This window comes from Canis lupus, chromosome 33, assembly GCF_003254725.2.
Source record: "Canis lupus dingo isolate Sandy chromosome 33, ASM325472v2, whole genome shotgun sequence".
Taxonomy (NCBI): domain Eukaryota; kingdom Metazoa; phylum Chordata; class Mammalia; order Carnivora; family Canidae; genus Canis; species Canis lupus.
The window spans coordinates 19,946,866-19,964,425 of record NC_064275.1 but is presented as its reverse complement, the minus strand read 5'-3'; the positions used below and the strand labels follow the sequence as shown (position 1 = coordinate 19,964,425).

Sequence of the window (17,560 nt, the reverse complement as noted above, 5' to 3'; positions counted from 1 at the left end):
CACCCTCAAGAGGAACCCATCCTGCCAACACCTTGATTTTGGACTTCTGGTCTCCAAAACTGTGAGAAATTTATGTTTGGTAAGCTACCCAGACTGTGCTTCTTTGTTATAGTGCCCCAGTAAATAAGTATAGTCCCCAGCAATCCAATCAAAGACCAAAGAGATTGGTCCTGACCAGAATCTTAGACTTCATCCTTCTTTTCTTTATCAGGGTCATTGATGTCAGACTGGGAGGCCAGAAAGAAGATGAAATGTCAGACGTCAATATGTCAGATCAACTAATGAGAAGGTGGAACAGAAACACAAGAGTCCTGGAGGTTGCTTACTCTCATGATTTATTAATATTCAGATTGAAAAAGGAGCCTTAGAGCCGCAAGTTACGCTAATTGGCACATTTGCTTTATTTATTTATTTGTTTATTTATTTATTTTCAAAACAAACTGGGTTTTTGATTTTTTTTCCTTTTTGTTCATTCCATCACATTAAAAGGAGGAAAAGAAAAATGGTTTTGAATTCACTCGATATTTTGGACTCCTCAGATGAACGGAACATTGCACACACACTTGGAACAGAGAGAGATAGAGAGGAAAGTGGACTCCCACAGGGCCACACGCACCAGATCAAAAAACTTGGATACAGTGCAAGAATTTCCCAAAATGATTGGATCATCATTACCAAAAACTCGCCATAACAACACCAAGAAACAAAAAATGTTTAAGCCACACTGTTTGACTTGGGATCTTTCCTGCTTTTTTTTTTTTTTAAATGTTTGCCACACAGAGAGAAAGAGGGCTAGTGGGTAGGAGAGGACAGACTCACGGATGTGAGCAGGACAGGAGGGGAACCTTCAGAGTGGAGTTGAGAAGAGGGTGGGGAGAGACAGGGTTCAGGAGAGGGGAGGGTGGGGACGTGGAAAGCCATTTCTTAAAGTTCAGGCATGTTCTTGGTCCGCCTCACGTTCTTCTCCTTTACCCTCATCCTGCCGGGCACTTTCCTTAGGTTTGGTTTCATCTACAGCTTCTGAGGAAGAAAACAAGGTGGGGAGAGGGGAGAGGGGTTAGTATTTTGTCTCATCTGTTCATATGATAATGCAATGCATTTCTCCTTTTCATACCGTTTCATAAGAGATTTAATATATAGAGATTTTTGCTATCCCAGTGATACAATTTCCCAGTTCAGAAGATGTTACCTCCAGAAGGCTGTTCAGTGACACATATGGATGAGCTCAGGAACAAAGCTATGATATCAGGGGAAAGAATCACTAAACAGAAATTACCATGGTCTTCAATCACTCAGCCTTGTAATTAGGGTATCCATACACGGGCTCTTCAAATAAGGAATCGACAACAGTCTTGGATCTCTTTTCCAACAATGTCAAGCTAATTGTGACAGATAGTTTTGGTGGATCATTGAACACCCATTCCAACTGTCTCATTTCTTATTTGTGGTGTTATAAAGGCTGGAAAGTAAAATACTTGAATTTCCAGATCCCCTTGAAGCTAGGGTTGTCCATGTAGCACAGTGATGGCCAATTAGATAGAGAATTCCTTGGAGAGGATCCCAGAGGAGGTGTTTGACCTTTATGCTATTCCTGATGCCTGAGACATCGAACAGTATCCGGTAGTGGAGCAGCTATCTTGTGACCATAAAGACAAAAACTATACACTAAGGATGGTGGGGCAGAAAGATGCGGAAAAAACTGTCATTGAGTGACCTGTCACTCCTGCACATCTTTTCCTCAGACTTTTTTTGAAATTATGAGACAAATAGCTAACCTCTAAACTAAACCATAGTAGTAGTTTTTAGTTTCTTTCAGTCAAGAACATTCCAACTGAATATGTTAATAATCCATTATGCAATGTACTTCACTTAACAAGGAACACTGCATCTTTTTAAAGGATAATTTTTTCTCAGGAAGTCGGCAAATTTTCTAACTCTTGCTCCTAGTTTGCTGAGACTCATGCAATCGATTTCATGTTACAGACAGTTTACTAATATGCCAGCTTGTAGAAAGAGAATTCCTTTGCCCTGCAATTACCTGTGTTGATGACCTTAACTCCCCGTGTGGAGTGTCCCTCAGACTACCCTCACGCTCAATAATTTGCTAGAAGGACTCACAAGACTCAGTATATAGTCCTATTCATGGCTATAAGTCACTACAGTGAAAGGATACAAAACAAAACTAGCAAAGGGAAAAGTTGCATGGGCTGAAGTTCGGAGGAAACCACACACAAGCTTCCAAGGGTCCTTTCCCCATGGAGTCATACAGGAAGGATGTGCTTAATTCCAGCACATCCACAGTTCGCAGCAGTGAATTGTGATATATATGAGATGTCGTCCGCTAGGGAAGCTCACCTGGGCTTACAAATACATAGTTCTTACCAGAGGATGGTCATGTGGACAACCTCTACCTCGCATATACTGAATCCAGACTCCCAGAAGGAAAGCATAGGTCTACCATAAACCACATTATTTGCAAAAAGAGTTTAGGCACAGTAAAGACTCTTAGTTAGGGAATGGTGAGAACCCTCTCAAAATCCAAGTTGCTAGATGCCATCCAAGGATCAACTTCACAAGCAGCCTTTCTAAGAATTGAGAGGTGTTGAGACTAGAGAAATCAGAGCCTTTTAGGAAACCATAAGAAGAGATCATATAAATGTATGTCTCTTTCAAATCATTCAGCTATATGTTTATATTCAGATTAAGCTCAACATCCACATCCAAAAAGACCACCATTGGAAATATATTTTTGGAATTCTTTCTTTGGAACAACCATCTAATAATATTCTTCCAAATCTTTCAGTAGAAGAAAATGCTTATCTCCTTGAAGATAGATTTGATGAGGCTGGTCTGGTAAATAAAGTAGCAGCTATGATGGATAATTTTAATGTTACAATGACTCTTTTTTTAAAAAAAATTTTATTTATTTGAGAGAGAGAGAAACAGAGTGCAAGTGCGGGGAGGGGCAGAGGGTGACAAGCAGACTCCCACTGAATGGGGAGCCTGTCATGGGGCTCAGTCCCAGGACCTCGAGATCATGACCTGAGCCGAAATCAAGAGTCGGATGCTTAACCGACTGAGTCACCCAGACGCCCCTACAATGACTCATTTTTGACCAAAGTTTTAAAGTCTGATTTATTTTGGGGATTTGTCATTGACCATAAATTACTTGCAAAATATAATTGTTGCACTAAGGCTGCCTACCATTACTCATAAAGGTATTTTAAGGCTATAACCTTCTAAGTTGACCATTATTAACTCTTGAAGAATTCGGCATACCAATCATATTTTCCAGGAAAATTTTTTGTATCAGAAGATTAACTCATTTCTGATCATTGTAATACTCTATGTACCAGCACTATTCCTCATGGATGATAGAACTTCAGTGCACTAATGAATCAGCTGATTTTCTGCTGAAAGAAAGCTTTCAGGTTTATTTCGGTGAGGTTCATTTATAACAATTTGGAATTATTTTAGATGAAGAGAACTGTCTGGTTATGGAATAAGGGAACAACATTCCAAAAGGGAAATTAGATTCAAGGAATTCTAAAAAGCAGACACACTTTCTATCTCCTGTTGGAGTGAAATCAGGTTAAATCCTCCCAAATTTCTGTACTTTCTCTTGTCACCCTTTGCCTGGGCCTGGGACAAGGGGTGAAACTTGCACACATTTGTTTATTGTGACAGAAAGTGCTGCTGTTTACTCCCTGTTTTTAACAGCTTCGATATCTACATATCTATTCTTTCCTTTAAAAGCTTTAAAGTATTTGAAATATAATTATTTGTTCATTTACTTGCCCAGTAGGTTGTTTTGGAACATCTGCAATGTGTCAGACATTCTTCTAGATATTGAGAAAAGGTGAAAAAAAAAAAAAACCCAGCAAATACTCTTGCTTTCACTTAAGCCTTTCAACAATATACGTTTAACAGACAATGAGACCCATAATCATAGAATGTTAGCAGGAAGAGGGGTTTCAAAGAACATCTAGTCACTAGATATAACTCTTCAAGGGTAAAAACAATACCATTTTGCCCAACTTTGAACTTCCCTGTGTCTAGCATGGAACCTCATGCAGAAAGGGCCTTCAAACAATAAACATTTGTTGAATAAAAGAATGAATGGACATCCTCACTTTATACATGAGGAAACAGAAGTCCAGGTATTTCTCTAAATCATATGGTTTTCTGATGACCTAGCCAGGACTAAAACCTAGAAGTTCTATTAATCTTGGCCAAATTTGACCAGAGAAAGTCAAGATCAAATTACTTTTTTTTTCAGTTAAGCATTAGAAATAAGTAGCTAGGGTCCAGAGGCTTTTAATGACCTATAAAACCTCTGAGATTAAAAACAAATCATTGGCTCCAAAATTTAAAATAAAAACCATAAAATTAAAACTGATGAAACTCAATTAGTTGACTACAAAAGGAAATATGTCAGTCAGTTAGTTAAAACTCTTAACTGAATATATCAATTATATATACATTATATTTTATATGAGATGAAAGGAGTTTTTAAAAATTCTATTTACCTGATGATACTGAATAATGAAAAAAAGGAGTCATCTTTGTGTTAGAAGAAGGATAACTAGTCAGTAGAAATAAAATGTGTCAAGTCAGTGGATTCAGTGAAAGTTTTATAGGCCACCAGGAAATTATAGGGAGAAAAAATACGGAGGAAGGAAATAATCTAAAGTAAGAGTCTTCTAAAACCAGAAAAAGCCTAAATGCAAATGAAGGAAACAGTAATCGGATGTGGAGCACATACCTGCTCTGGCTAGATTCACTTTGATGGAGACTGTATATGAGTTTGTGAAAGGTTTTAACCTCAAAGGAGAAGTTATTGGAAACAGAATCCGAGTCATGTATAAATCCATTGAGCCTGAATGCCAGAGAGAACTGCATATTGTGAACTTACTCCCTCACCCTTTAATGCCAACTCTAGAAAAGTCTTTGTAGTTAATAAATATATTGACCATATACTTGTATATGTACAGTTTCTTACCTGTTCTATTCAGCAACCTCATTGCCTCGAAAGAACCACAAATTATGATTTTCCTGACCCGTTGTATAAAGAGTTTAGCTGTAGCTAACATAGTTGAGCCCTTACTTTATGTTCACTCAGCAGTTCTACATGTACTTGTGTCATATTTTTGAATCATTGCAGCTCTTTAATCATCCCATTTTACAGCTAGGAAAGCTGAGGAACAGTGAGATGAAGTAACTTACCTAAGACTATAACGTTTGTCAATGGCAGCAGTAAATTTCAACCTAAGATGGAGACATCAAGGCAGCTTCTATTTTAGATTGCTCCCCCTGCCCTTATCTTTGCCCAAGAAGAATGAGTGGGCTCATAGTGGGAACTAGAGTGGGGGTGGGGGTGGGGGCATCCACAGGTACCTACACCTGCAGCCTACAAAGTCCAAAAACTGGCCTTAATAAAAGCGGCTCGGAATGGAGGGAAGAATCTTGATCAGTCTTGAACAATATGAAATCTGGTCTTGGCACTCTCTGCCACTAATTACATAATTGTAAATGCTAGAGATGAGTTAATATGTAATCTTTAGTATTTTGTGCAAAAACTTTGATCACCATGGTGAGTGTCAGAGATAGATGAATGGCTGAGGCCAGCTGGTCACTCCAATTATCATGATCCAATTAGGGTAAATAATCACATTCCCCATCTAGAGGATCAACCTCCCTCTGAGACAGTTATTGCTTAAGAAGAGGCTGTGGAAGCTAAAGATTGAATGGAATTTTTAGTACTCAGTGACACAGAACAAGTGGAAGTAAATGGGCCTGGAGCTAGCGAACAAGGAGAGCTTGGAGTTGCTCATGTGATTGCTGAAATCCAGCAAGTGAAAGGGTAGAAAATGCTATTTCTCTTGCAGGTTATATCTGAAGAGCATTTCTGCTCATGTTAAACATGGAAACCTAACATTATGGTTAAGAGATCATAGGAAAAGAAAGATTGAAGGAATCCCAGGTTATATATATTTCAGGTGACCAGTGAAGCTATTCTCATTGACAGACATTACTATTCGCTATCTAGCAACGGCTTCTCCCCCAAAACCAGTCTTCACCAAGGGAAATCAACCCCTAAATCCAGGTTTATTATGAAGCAGAATGTGTCCTCTAAAACAAACAAAAATGTACCCCTAAACCAAAAACTAATGATGCATTTTAACAGTCTGGTCTAAAGGGAGAAAAAAGTTCTTTAAAAAAAAAATGATATTGGGTAGTTTTTTATAATTATTGATATTAAATATATGAAATATTTAAATTATCAAAAACGATAGGTAGTCAATTTAAACAGATGATGTTACCATCTGGTAACCTTCTCTGGCATTGGTATTTTAGCCTTGACAAAAACATTACTTCTTTCAGATTCAAAGACCTCTTAGAAATGACCATGTTGGGGATCCCTGGGTGGCTCAACAGTTTAGTGCCTGCCTTTGGCCCAGGGCGTGATCCTGGAGTCCTGGGATCGAGTCCCACATTGGGCTCCCAGCATGGAGCCTGCTTCTCCCTCCTCCTGTGTCTCTGCCTCTCTCTCTTTCTCTCTCTCTCTCTCTCTCTGTCTGTCTATCATGAATCAATCAATCAATCAATCAATCAATCATAAAAAAAAAAAGAAAAGAAACGACCATGTTCTTGGGGGTCTCCATGAATTTTACCATTTCTGTGTTAACTTAAGAAGAAAGTTAACATCACAGACAGTAAGTCATGTGTTCTTGAAGGCACTAGAGTTGAAAACACTAAAAAAGGGAAGAAACAATGTGTTCCTCATTCATTTATTTATTCAGTAAAAGGTCCTGAGCCTCAATATGTACCACACTCCATTCAACATATTGCAAATATAGCAGCAGTGCTAGAGCAATGAAAAGACCAAGCAAGAATCTTTACCTTCCTGGAACTGGTGTGCTAGTAATCACTAGCATATTTATACGACAGCATTGCTGTCATGTGTATTGTTTGTTGGAGAAGGACCACTCCAAGTGGTCGTAGCTAGACAAGAACTCAGCCCCAAAGGGCATAATTTCTCCTGGATTTGAAAAGTTGAGTATCTTTAATAAAGCCACATAAGTTTCAAAATATGGAAAACCCTAGTAGTTTTCACATTCTCGATACATAATCACCATTCCTAAGAAAGATCGAGGCCACTTTAGAACAGCAAGAAAGGGGTGCCTGGGTGGCTCAGTCAGTTAAGCATCTGCCTTCAGCTCAGGTCATGATCTCAGGGTCCTCCTGGGATTGAACCTTGGGTCCAGGGTCCCTGCTCAGTGGGGAGCCTGCTTCTCCCTCTCCTTTTGTGCTCTTTCTCTGTCAAGTAAATAAATAAATAAATAATCTTTTTAGAAAACAGCAGGAAAGCTAGAAGTCCTTTCTGTATGCACTTGGAACAGTGTGGTGGTAGCCTTAAAAGAGTAAGGGGACCCAGGTGGGTGATCAGTGGTCCTTAAAAGATGTATGCCAAACTGGCTTTCTGATCTTTATTGAAACGGAGTCTGGAAGCAGCTCTTGGTTTTATGCATCTCATTCACTTCCTCGAAAGGGTGAAAATAGCACGTCTGCGTGTTCGGTCGGTGAGCAAATACCAGCAGCATATGCAGCAGCGGCTGCTCGAGTGCTCAGTAGGGCAGCCGGGCTGCAGTGCTGCTGGAGGGATGGCGGTGTTCCCAGCTGCCATCGCCTACCCTGGGCTCTAATGGCCCTGTTTACTGGCTCTGCTCCAGGGCCCTCCACAGCCCTACATTACTGAAATTAGGTTGAGTGGATTTCCGAGTAAAACATTATCTCTTGGGACCTGCCCAGCTCTCCCCAGCCTTGTCAACATTGATTAAATAGAAGCTGCTATCATCCTGGGGCCATCCCCACAATTACTCTACCAATCACACTGGGCTGGGGTGTTTGCTTTCTTTTTATTTTTCACTTTTCTTGAATATTAAACATGATCATCTCAAATGCTCAAATGAAAATAATAATAAAAAACTCCATTCTGTAGCTAACTCCTATACATTCCTTTGTCATATACGTGGTCTTCCTCTTGAGCTGTAGACCAGGTTTCAATCTGGAGCCTGGATCACAGCCTTTTTTTTTTTTTAAAGATTATTTATTTATTTATTCATGAGAGACACAGAGAGAGAGGGAGGCAGAGACACAGGCAGAGGGAGAAGCAGGCTCCACGCAGGGAGCCCGACGTGGGACTCGATCCTGGATCCAGGCCCTGGGCTGAAGGAGGCGCTAAACCGCTGAGCCACCTGTGCTGCCCTGGATCATGGCTTTTGATGTCCCTGGATCCACATTTTGAACCCCCTTTTTAAAACTATGTTTTACATTTTAAATTCCTTTCAGAGCACGGTGTCAGTATATACCATTCTGATGTCAGCAGAATGGTGCATATATCGCCTATGCCTCCACCTCTTGCTTTCTGAGCCTTTGAAAGAGAGGATAATCCTATTGCTTATAACACTATTTACTTGAGAATTTAGAAGAGTAACAAACAAAAATTTAACTGAGGAGAAAACTCAAAGGCAGTATGGTGGGGGTGTCCCAGTGATATCTGAAACACACACACATGTTTACTTCTCTTAAAAGTTTAGGCCTAGGACCAAGCTGATTTGTATTCCAACTTTGACTTTGCCACCAATTAGTCATATGATCTCAGAGAAGTTACTTTCCTTTGTTTGCCTCAATTTCCTAATTTACAAAAAAATATGAATAATGATCGCCCCAACCTATTGCACGTTGTTTGGAAGCTGAAAGAAGGCATTTGAAAGGACTTTATCAAATTTAAAATGTAGAATTGTTGAGACTTTAATCCGACCTGTAAATGAGATTTGTGTAAAAAACACCAATCAAGTTTAACATTGTCATCCCAGGAGAAACAACACAAAACAAAACAATTTCCCAAAGGGATAAAAAACTTCTTTCTCATATAAATGATCAAGAGGACTTCTCCCCTAGAATGCTCCTGTAGTCTCTGATCAGAAATTAAGGGTACAAGTGATTTATTAATTAAATAACTATTCAGATCTGGGCTGGGAAAGAATCTAAGATCTCTAACAGTGGGATCAAAAGTTGGTGATTTTTCTGTCTCCTTCCCCCTCCTTCCTTCCTCCTTTCTTCCCTTCCTTCCTTCTTTCTTCCCTGAAGATTTTTGTTCTGGAAAAATTAAGACAAAGTCAAAGAATGTACAAGTTGACTGGCCTTGAAAACTTCTTAAACATTCTCTATACAGAATGTCTGCCAAACCATCCAAAACTAGTGTTCTATCTTCCTCCACTAGAAACATGCAGGAAAATGTTTTAGAAATGACAATTTATGTGGCTCTCGTTGTTGGCCTAAATCATTTTTGGGACAAGATGGAATAAATACATAAAATTAAACAGTATTCTCATTATTTCTTACTGTTCTCACAATGCCTAAGTTCAACTTTTAAAGGTTAAAAATGAAAACAAAAATTGGGAGGATTTTCACTCTAGCATATTGATCAAGGGGCTCCACCCCTTCATCTTACCCTCCGCCGAGCTGGCAGTTGAACTGGAGATCCAGTGAGACACTGTTTCCTGTTAGTTAGCGGGGGACGGGGAGTGACACAAGCCCTGATGGCTCCCATGACACTGAGAAGGGCCGTGTTAGGGATACAAAAGTGATGCTGTGATACTGAGTTTTGCTAATAGTGGTGGTAAGAAACAGTTTAGACTAGAACTTGAGTTGGTTTTCCTCTTTTCTGTGGAATTACCTATTGTTTAAATAGTCCAAAATTCCATCTGATAGGAGTTCAGCTCTCCATCGCCCCTTTTCACTTCCCAGTATCCCAAGTGAGGAGAATCCTAGCTGGGAGAAAGGCTTCCTTGCAAGTCTCCAGCCTTTACAAACTCCATTGTCTTAGAGGCCAGGCAGGCAGATAACATTAATCTGAAAAATCTGGCCACAGGTAAAATCAGTGGTAGGGTCAAAAGGCATTCAAAAATTTTAAAAGAGGGCAGCCCAGGTGGCTCAGTGGTTTAGTGCCTGCCTTCAGCCCAGGGCGTGATCCTGGATCCAGGATCGAGTCCCACGTTGGGCTCCCTGCATGGAGCCTGCTTCTCCCTCTGCCTGTGTCTCTGCCTCTCTGTGTCTCTCATGAATAAATAAATAAAATCCTTAAAAAAAAAAAGGAATACACTCAATATGAAAAATACAGAAACTAGGTTAAATTTTTAAAAAAAAAACACTCTCACTGGAAAAATAAAAGAAGGCAGGCTGGTGTCTGGAGTAAGACTTTTTAATTGTACCAAGAAGATACATTTGCGGACCCTGATTTCAAAACGAAAGAGGTTCCCTTTCATCAAAATAACAATCATATTTGTCTTCAAGAACTAACTTCAAATCAGGAGTCCTGAATAATAATGCCTCTTCTATTCTGCTAATTTTAAATCAGAGATCTTCGACTTACAATGGGGCTATGTCCCCAAAACCACATTGTAATTTTATTTTTTTAAGATTGCATTTATTTATTCATGAGAGACACAGAGACATAGGCAGAGGGAGAAGCAGACTCCCTGCAGGGAGCTGGATGCGGGACTCGATCCTGAACCCCGGTATCACACCCTGAGCCAAAGGCAGATGCTCAACCACTGAGCCACCCAGGCATCCCCACATTGTAATTTTGAAAGTATCCTAAGTCAGGGGCTCTTGGGTGGCTCAGTTGGTTAAGTGGTCAGCTCTTGATTTTGGCACAGGTCATGATCTCAGGGTCCTGGGATCAAGCCCTGTGCGGGGCTCTGTGCTCAGCAGGGGATTTGCTTGAGAATTCTCTCCCTCCCCTTCTGCGCCTTCCCTGGCTCGCACAGGCTTGTGCTCTCTCTCTCTCTCTCTTATGAATAAATCTTAAAAAAAGAAAGTATCAAAAATTAAAAATGCATTTAATACACCTAACTTACGAAATACCATAATTTAGCCTTGCCTGTCTAAAACATGCTCAGAACACTTACATCAGCCTACAGCTGGGCAAAATCATCTAACACAAAGCCTACTTTTTAATAAGGTGTTGGATATCTCATGTAATTTATTGAACGCTGTAGTGAAAGCGAAAACCAGAATGGCTGTATGGGTGCAGAGTGGTGGTAAGTCTATCAGTTGTTAACCCTTGTGATCCCTTGGCTGACTGGGAGCTTCAGCCACCGCCCAGCTTCACGAGAGAGGATCCGTACCACATACGGCTAGCCTGAGGAAAGATCAAACTTCAAAGTACAGCTTCTACTGAATGTGTATCACTTTCACACCATTATAAAGTCAAAAAATCGTAAGCCAAATCATCGTAAGTCGGGAACCATCTGTATTCATACTTCAAGACTTTTTTAGTGAATGAAGTAAAAAAAAAAAATAAGGAATGCCTATTTCAGATTTTATAAATGGCCTACCAAAGCAGAAAGAGGTGGCAAAAAATTAAGTCACAATATTATCTCTCCCTTTGCTTGCCATTCAAGTTTTTACTACATTTCTACATCCCTACTTAGGCCCAGATGTCCTGTGCTCCTTGTCACAGATACTGTTGGTGCCCTCTCAGATCCTCTCTGCCATCTTCCAGCTGCTAGAGGGGTTGGCTGCCAATGGCCCACTCTTGCACCTTGAGTGGAGGTATGAACTGTGAATCACCCCAACCAAAGGTGATGACCCGGTTGCCCCTAATGACTTTTAGTGTCCTTGTTTTTTGGGGCAAAACAGTCTGTTTGTGGTACAGTTGGTACTTCAGAGTTCTCTGTGGCATCAGGCTGGGACTTCACTTTTTCCTGCACCCCCATCTTTGTCTTCTTCTCCTAGTCCATCTTCTTTCTCACTCCCTTACAGATTTCCACCAATAAAGTACCCACACAAGAGTCCCATCTCAAGCTCAAATTTTAGAGAATGGGATCAGATTTATTCCTTTCGTCAAAAATTAAGTGCTGGAGTTGGGAGACGGGCCAATTACCTCAGTCAATGTGCATAGGAAGTCTTCAAGGTTTGAATCATTCTGGTTTGCTGCTTAATTTTCCTTCATGACACAGCTCAAATGTTGTTTCCACACCTCCAAGGCTATCCTAGGCATAATTAGTCAGTTCCTACTCTTTATTTATATGGAAATTATATCCTTTGCATTATACATCAGTTTGTGGTATACTTTTGAGTCTTGACTGTGAACAACTTTTCAAAGGAAAAGGATACATTTGCTAGAATTTAAACTTCACAAAGGCAGAGATTTTTTTTACCCCGTTGGTCTACCTTTTAATTAAAACCATGCTCTGACCATTATAAACAAAGTAAGTAATAAAGCACTTCCCTCCTTTAGGAAAGACCACTCCCACCGGTCTTGCTATGCCACTGTTTTTAGGTTTCACATCCAGGCTAATTTCTCAAGAAAGACATCCATGATCCTTTAGACCAAGTCTTCTGTTATGATCCTCAGGCAGAGATTTTTTTTTTTTTTTAATTTACTTTGTTCACTAATAAATCCCAAATGCCTAGAAAAGGATCTGGGAAAACACACACACACACACACACGTTTTCTAGTGAATCGATTCATGTATATTAACCCCAACTCTAAGTATCATCCTTATCACAAAATAAACATTTAATATTTATAGAGGAAAGAATATATGGAAAAAAGAGAAAAATCCCAAGAATGCTTTGTGACATGTAGATAAAACCTGAATTGCCTCAAGCAGAAAAATTGTGGACCTGTAAAGTTTAAATAGCAGGGGTTTGTCTGAATTTCAAAAGGTTGCATTACAGAAAGGAACCTCCACATTATCCTGGCTCATGGCCATGGAAAGCATTATCCCATCCTCCTTTTCTTTTCTTTTTTAAAATTAACTTTAATTTTATGTCTATCTTCTAATTTTATAACAAACTACTGAGATAAAAAAAACCCCAAATGTAAAAAATAGATATGTACTAAAAGCATAACTATTTTTAGATGACAGAGTAGTGAATAAGAAAGTTGGTTCTAGAAGCAGACTATCTGCATTTAAAGTCTATCTCTGACACTTACCATGACTTTGAGTGAGCAACTTAACCTCTTATTGTCTCATTTTCCTTACCTGTAACTGATGGTAGTATTGTTGTTCTAAGATTGTTCTAAGTTGTTCTAAGTGTGTTAATTATTCAAGGTATTTAAGACATATTTCAGTAAGTGCTCAATAAGTGTCAACTATTATTACCAGTGACTGAACAGGAACTAACATTGGCTTAATGTTTACTAAGTGTCAAGCAGTGTATTGAGGGGTTTCACATATGGGTATTTAATATGGATCTTCCTTGGCTTTTCTATTTCCTCATCAGTGGAAATAATATCTATCTCATAGATTTGTGATAAGCAAATGAGACTGTCACTATCTTGGTTTACCTATGTGCCTAAGAAATGTATGTTAACATCTTCCTCTCTCCTCTAATTCAAGCTAATATCAATCTTAGTGCACAGTTCCAATTTTTTTTCAAATAGTTCAAGAAAGGGAGATAAAAATCTGTGACTTAACGAAGCTTTTTGCTTGTAGAGTGGAAAAAAATCCTTCTTTGAAAAAAGGCTTTGAAGTCAAGGGCCAGAGTCCAGAAATGATTAAAACAGTGAAGATGACAACTGACCAAACTGGAAGGGAATGATTCTATGATGTATGATGCAAGAATCAAGGCTGCTAAACAGTGATGTTTCAAAGGCAGAACTTCTCTGCTTATTATCTCTGCTTAAGAACAGAACAGTCTCCTTTATTTCATGCCCAAAGAATAGCAGCTAATTGATTTCAAAATGAAATAACCGTATCTTTGGCTTTAGCTCCATTTGATTCCACAAATTTTGTAGCAAAAATTGACCACATTGAATGAACAAGAACTAGGTCACCCCCATCCCCAGATATATTGTAAATCCTGCATCCAGTAGGCAACTTACAGAGGGCATGGCGATTCTCCAGGCACAAGACATCACATCCAAGTTTAAGAAAAGATTTCCTTATTTCATAATAATCACTGAGTCTGAGACTTGAAAGAGACCTAAGACTTCTTGTCTTTAACCTTCAGGAAAATTATTGGATACAGTGAGATTTTTTTAACTTCATTATGAGAAATTTTTTTTTTTTTTAAATTTCCAGGAAGCTTTGTTGTCCTCTGGGGACAGGGCATATGTTGGGGGAGAAGTCCTTGGGGCTGTGTAGAGACTGCTCTGATGGGTTTTTCTTCCTACCTATGCATAACGCTCTAGTGTCTGGACCTTCTAAAGCAAGGAATTACAGCAGACTTTGAAGGACAGAGTAAAGAAGGAGTAGGAAGGATGGTTTTCTTTTAAAAATTCCAGGTAAGAAAACATGATACTTTTTGGAATCTTGTTAAAATATGGTTAAGTTAGCATTCCCCCCCACCAAGGCTTATCTATAATTTCTCCTGCAGCACTTTGGAGGAAGTTAGTAGTTTTTAAAAATCAGACCCTCAAGTTTTGATATTAATTATTTAGGCCCCTACTTAGGAGATGGGAAATATTGAATAGGATTATCATTTATCATAAATCCGACTCATTTTTCATTGAGTCTATGTCTCAGCTTTTCTTTCCCACAGTTTTTCACTTTCCTCGTAACAGGCTACTTAGGCACTGTACCAGCCTTTTCAAGTTTGTTTTTCCTTAGGTATTTCTATTATAGTCACCATAAATCTCATCTAGTGATCAGTTATGCAAGTATAGTAATTTGTATCTGTCAGACCTTAAGAAATTTAATGAACAATCTTCCGAGTTATACTGGTTTTCATTTAAAAATTCAACTAATCAGAGGTGCTTGGCTGTCTCAGTCGGAAGAGCATGCAACTCTTGATCTCAGGGCTGTGAATTTGTGCCCCACATTGGGTGTAGAGATTACATAAACAAATAAAATTGAAAAATAAAAATAAAAATTCAACTAATCATTTGTAATGTTTTAACATAGAGCGAGTTAATATGCCTATTACAAAGATTGTATTTTCAACATTTGTCTTTAAAAGCAAAAACGGATCCTAGGTTGTCAAGTCTCATGATCTGATTTTTGATTAAATGATTTGATTATCTGACTCCAGGGTTAAAATATAGAAGCCAAAACTAGACATGATTGTAACTCTGTCAGAGTCACTCCAATAAAGACTATAGCTGCATAAAAATTTTCCTACTTGTGAACATCTATTGCTTAGGTAACATTTAGATTTTTAAACGAAAGCATTACATTTATGAGTCACATTCAGCTTGTGCCTTGCTGTGATTCTATGATGTGTTTGGGTGGTACTTGAGATTAGCCAGACCGTTATTTAACTTTGTTGCCTACTTTTTCCCTTATGGCTGTATCTATATAGTACAAAAGAAAACTAAAGATGTGGTAGTTGCTAATTTTATCAATGCAAGTGGAGAAACCACATAATTCAGGACAAAAATACAAAATCTATATATATTTTCATTGAGTTGGCTTCTAACTGTATGTAAAATTACAGAATAGTGGAAGCTGAAGGAAGTCTTAGAGATGATCTGATCTCAGTCCCTCATTCCCTCTGACAGAAACTGAGGATGGAGGGTCTCTGTGACTTGCCCAAAGTCACATAGTTAGAATTCAGATCTCCCCATAATACCATAATACCTCTCACAGCCTTGGGGATGAGTGGATTCCATTGCTCGATTTGGACTTGCATCTCTCTCCCGTGGTTCTAAACACACTGCATAAATCTATTTTCCTGCCCCTCCCCTCAACCTCATCCCTTACCCATTTCCCTCTTTCTCTCTCACCCCCCTTCTCTACTGTCTCCTTCCATTCCTTCTCTTTGTGAAATGAGAGGTAAACTCAGTATAAGTCTGCTTTAAGTGGTTCCAGAAGTACACTTAGATACTCTAGATGTTTTCAGAACCAGGACTAAGGATTATTGTTGTATCAAATTTCAATATGTTGTGTACAGACTGTGACGGGGTGCACATAGGGGTCCTTCTATGCAGAGAAGAAAAATATGGGGACCTCTAAAATTAGTAACTTGGGCTGAAACGTTACCATCAACTATGGTAGGTTTCATAAACTAAATGACTAAAGAGCTACCAGATAATGAAAGTCCAGAACTGCTAAAATTATTACAAAAGCTGTCATATCTAGGAATCTGTGAAAGACCATTACTGTGTCCTGAAGAAGAGGAAATGAAGATGCATCTCATCCCCTCACCTGCCACCCCCTTCACTTCCCAATGGAAGCAGAGTGTTAAAAAACCAACTGAGAAGGTTTAACTCAATTGTGAAATTAATTTAAAAAATATTATTATAATAAGAAAGGCCTATAAAAGTTGTTTGTGTTATATGCCTGCACGTGGGTAAATAAATGCAATCCCCATCTCTTACTGGGACAATTCATTTTGCACTCATTGTGTGTTTTGGCTTCCTGGGGCCTGTCAAATTATGGCACTGCCTTTGAGTGAAAAATTGCTTTAAAAATCGATAGCACTCACTGGAACACAACCAGAACTATACTGAAAAAATAATATTTGTATTTGTACCGATTTTTCTCTCTTTAGTCAAAGAGGAGAAAGTTCTTTACTTTGTGGCAAAGAATGTAATAGCTTTGGCTATTTGAGGATATTGGGACAATAAGCAGTTAAAGAATAAAGATTCACAGTGAGTCTTGGCTTGCCTGGGATAGATACACAATCATATATCTTCCGCCTGCCATATAATACTCCCATTTGAAAGATCATCTCCCTGAAGGCTTTCTCCTTTTCTCCACTCGGTGTTTTTCTCGAAGAAAGCCATTTTCCAAGGCACACCCTCATGTCTAAAATCTGCCTTCTACTCTCTTCTTTCTTTCAAAATGCTGTTTATGTGAAAGTACCCAAACTACATGCATATAGAAATCGTAGAGTAGAAGGGGGCTTTGGAAACCCTCCAGTAGTGCCTCACCTTAGGTACAAGAATGCCCTAGAACACTCCTAGCAGATGGACAGACTCTGATTCAACGGGCCATTCCAACTTTAACAGTGACTTATTCCTGATATTCAGCTAAAATCTACCTCCCTTCAGCTTTCATAGAGCTCTTTCTTCTAGAATAACACAGAACAAAATATATCCTAAATATATAGATTTTTTTTGTACCAGACAGTCCAAAAATGCAACGATAACAGCTTCTTTGTTCAAGTTTATAAAACTGTTCTTTCCCTCTTTGGTCAAACTGCATGAAAAGCTAAGTTGTAGTTAGGCTATAATTTCTTCACATCATCTTTTATGTCTCTATAAGCGGACTTTACCATTTTTCTGCTAGACTTTAACTTTACCATTTTTCTGATAGTACTCTCCTCAAATTCACCAAGAAAATTATTTTGTAAGTCATAAGGCCTTTTGTCATTAACCATTGTTCTTTTTTTTAGAAAAATATTTTATTTACTTATTCATGAAAGACACAGAAAGAGAGAGGCAAAGACATAAGCAGAGGGAGAAGCAGGTTCCATGCAGGGCGCCCAACGTGGGATTTGACCCCGGGACTCCAGGATCACGCCCTGAGCCAAAGGCAGACGCTCAACGCTGAGCCACCCAGGTGTCCCCTAACTGTTGTTCTTGATCTTTTTTTGA

At 39.0% G+C, this 17,560-nt stretch overlaps 1 protein-coding gene across 2 annotated transcripts in view; it reads right to left on the bottom strand.

The window, feature by feature from the left end:
- Positions 1–318: 318 nt before the first annotated feature.
- Positions 319–17,560, bottom strand: part of GAP43 (growth associated protein 43) — a 101,550-nt gene continuing 84,308 nt past the window's right edge. For both annotated transcript variants that reach the window (XM_025476842.3, XM_035710114.2), the window contains exon 3: positions 319–1,020. In XM_025476842.3, the coding sequence (XP_025332627.1) occupies positions 932–1,020 (89 nt within the window). In that variant the 3' untranslated portion in view covers positions 319–931. The remainder of the gene's footprint in view (positions 1,021–17,560) is intronic.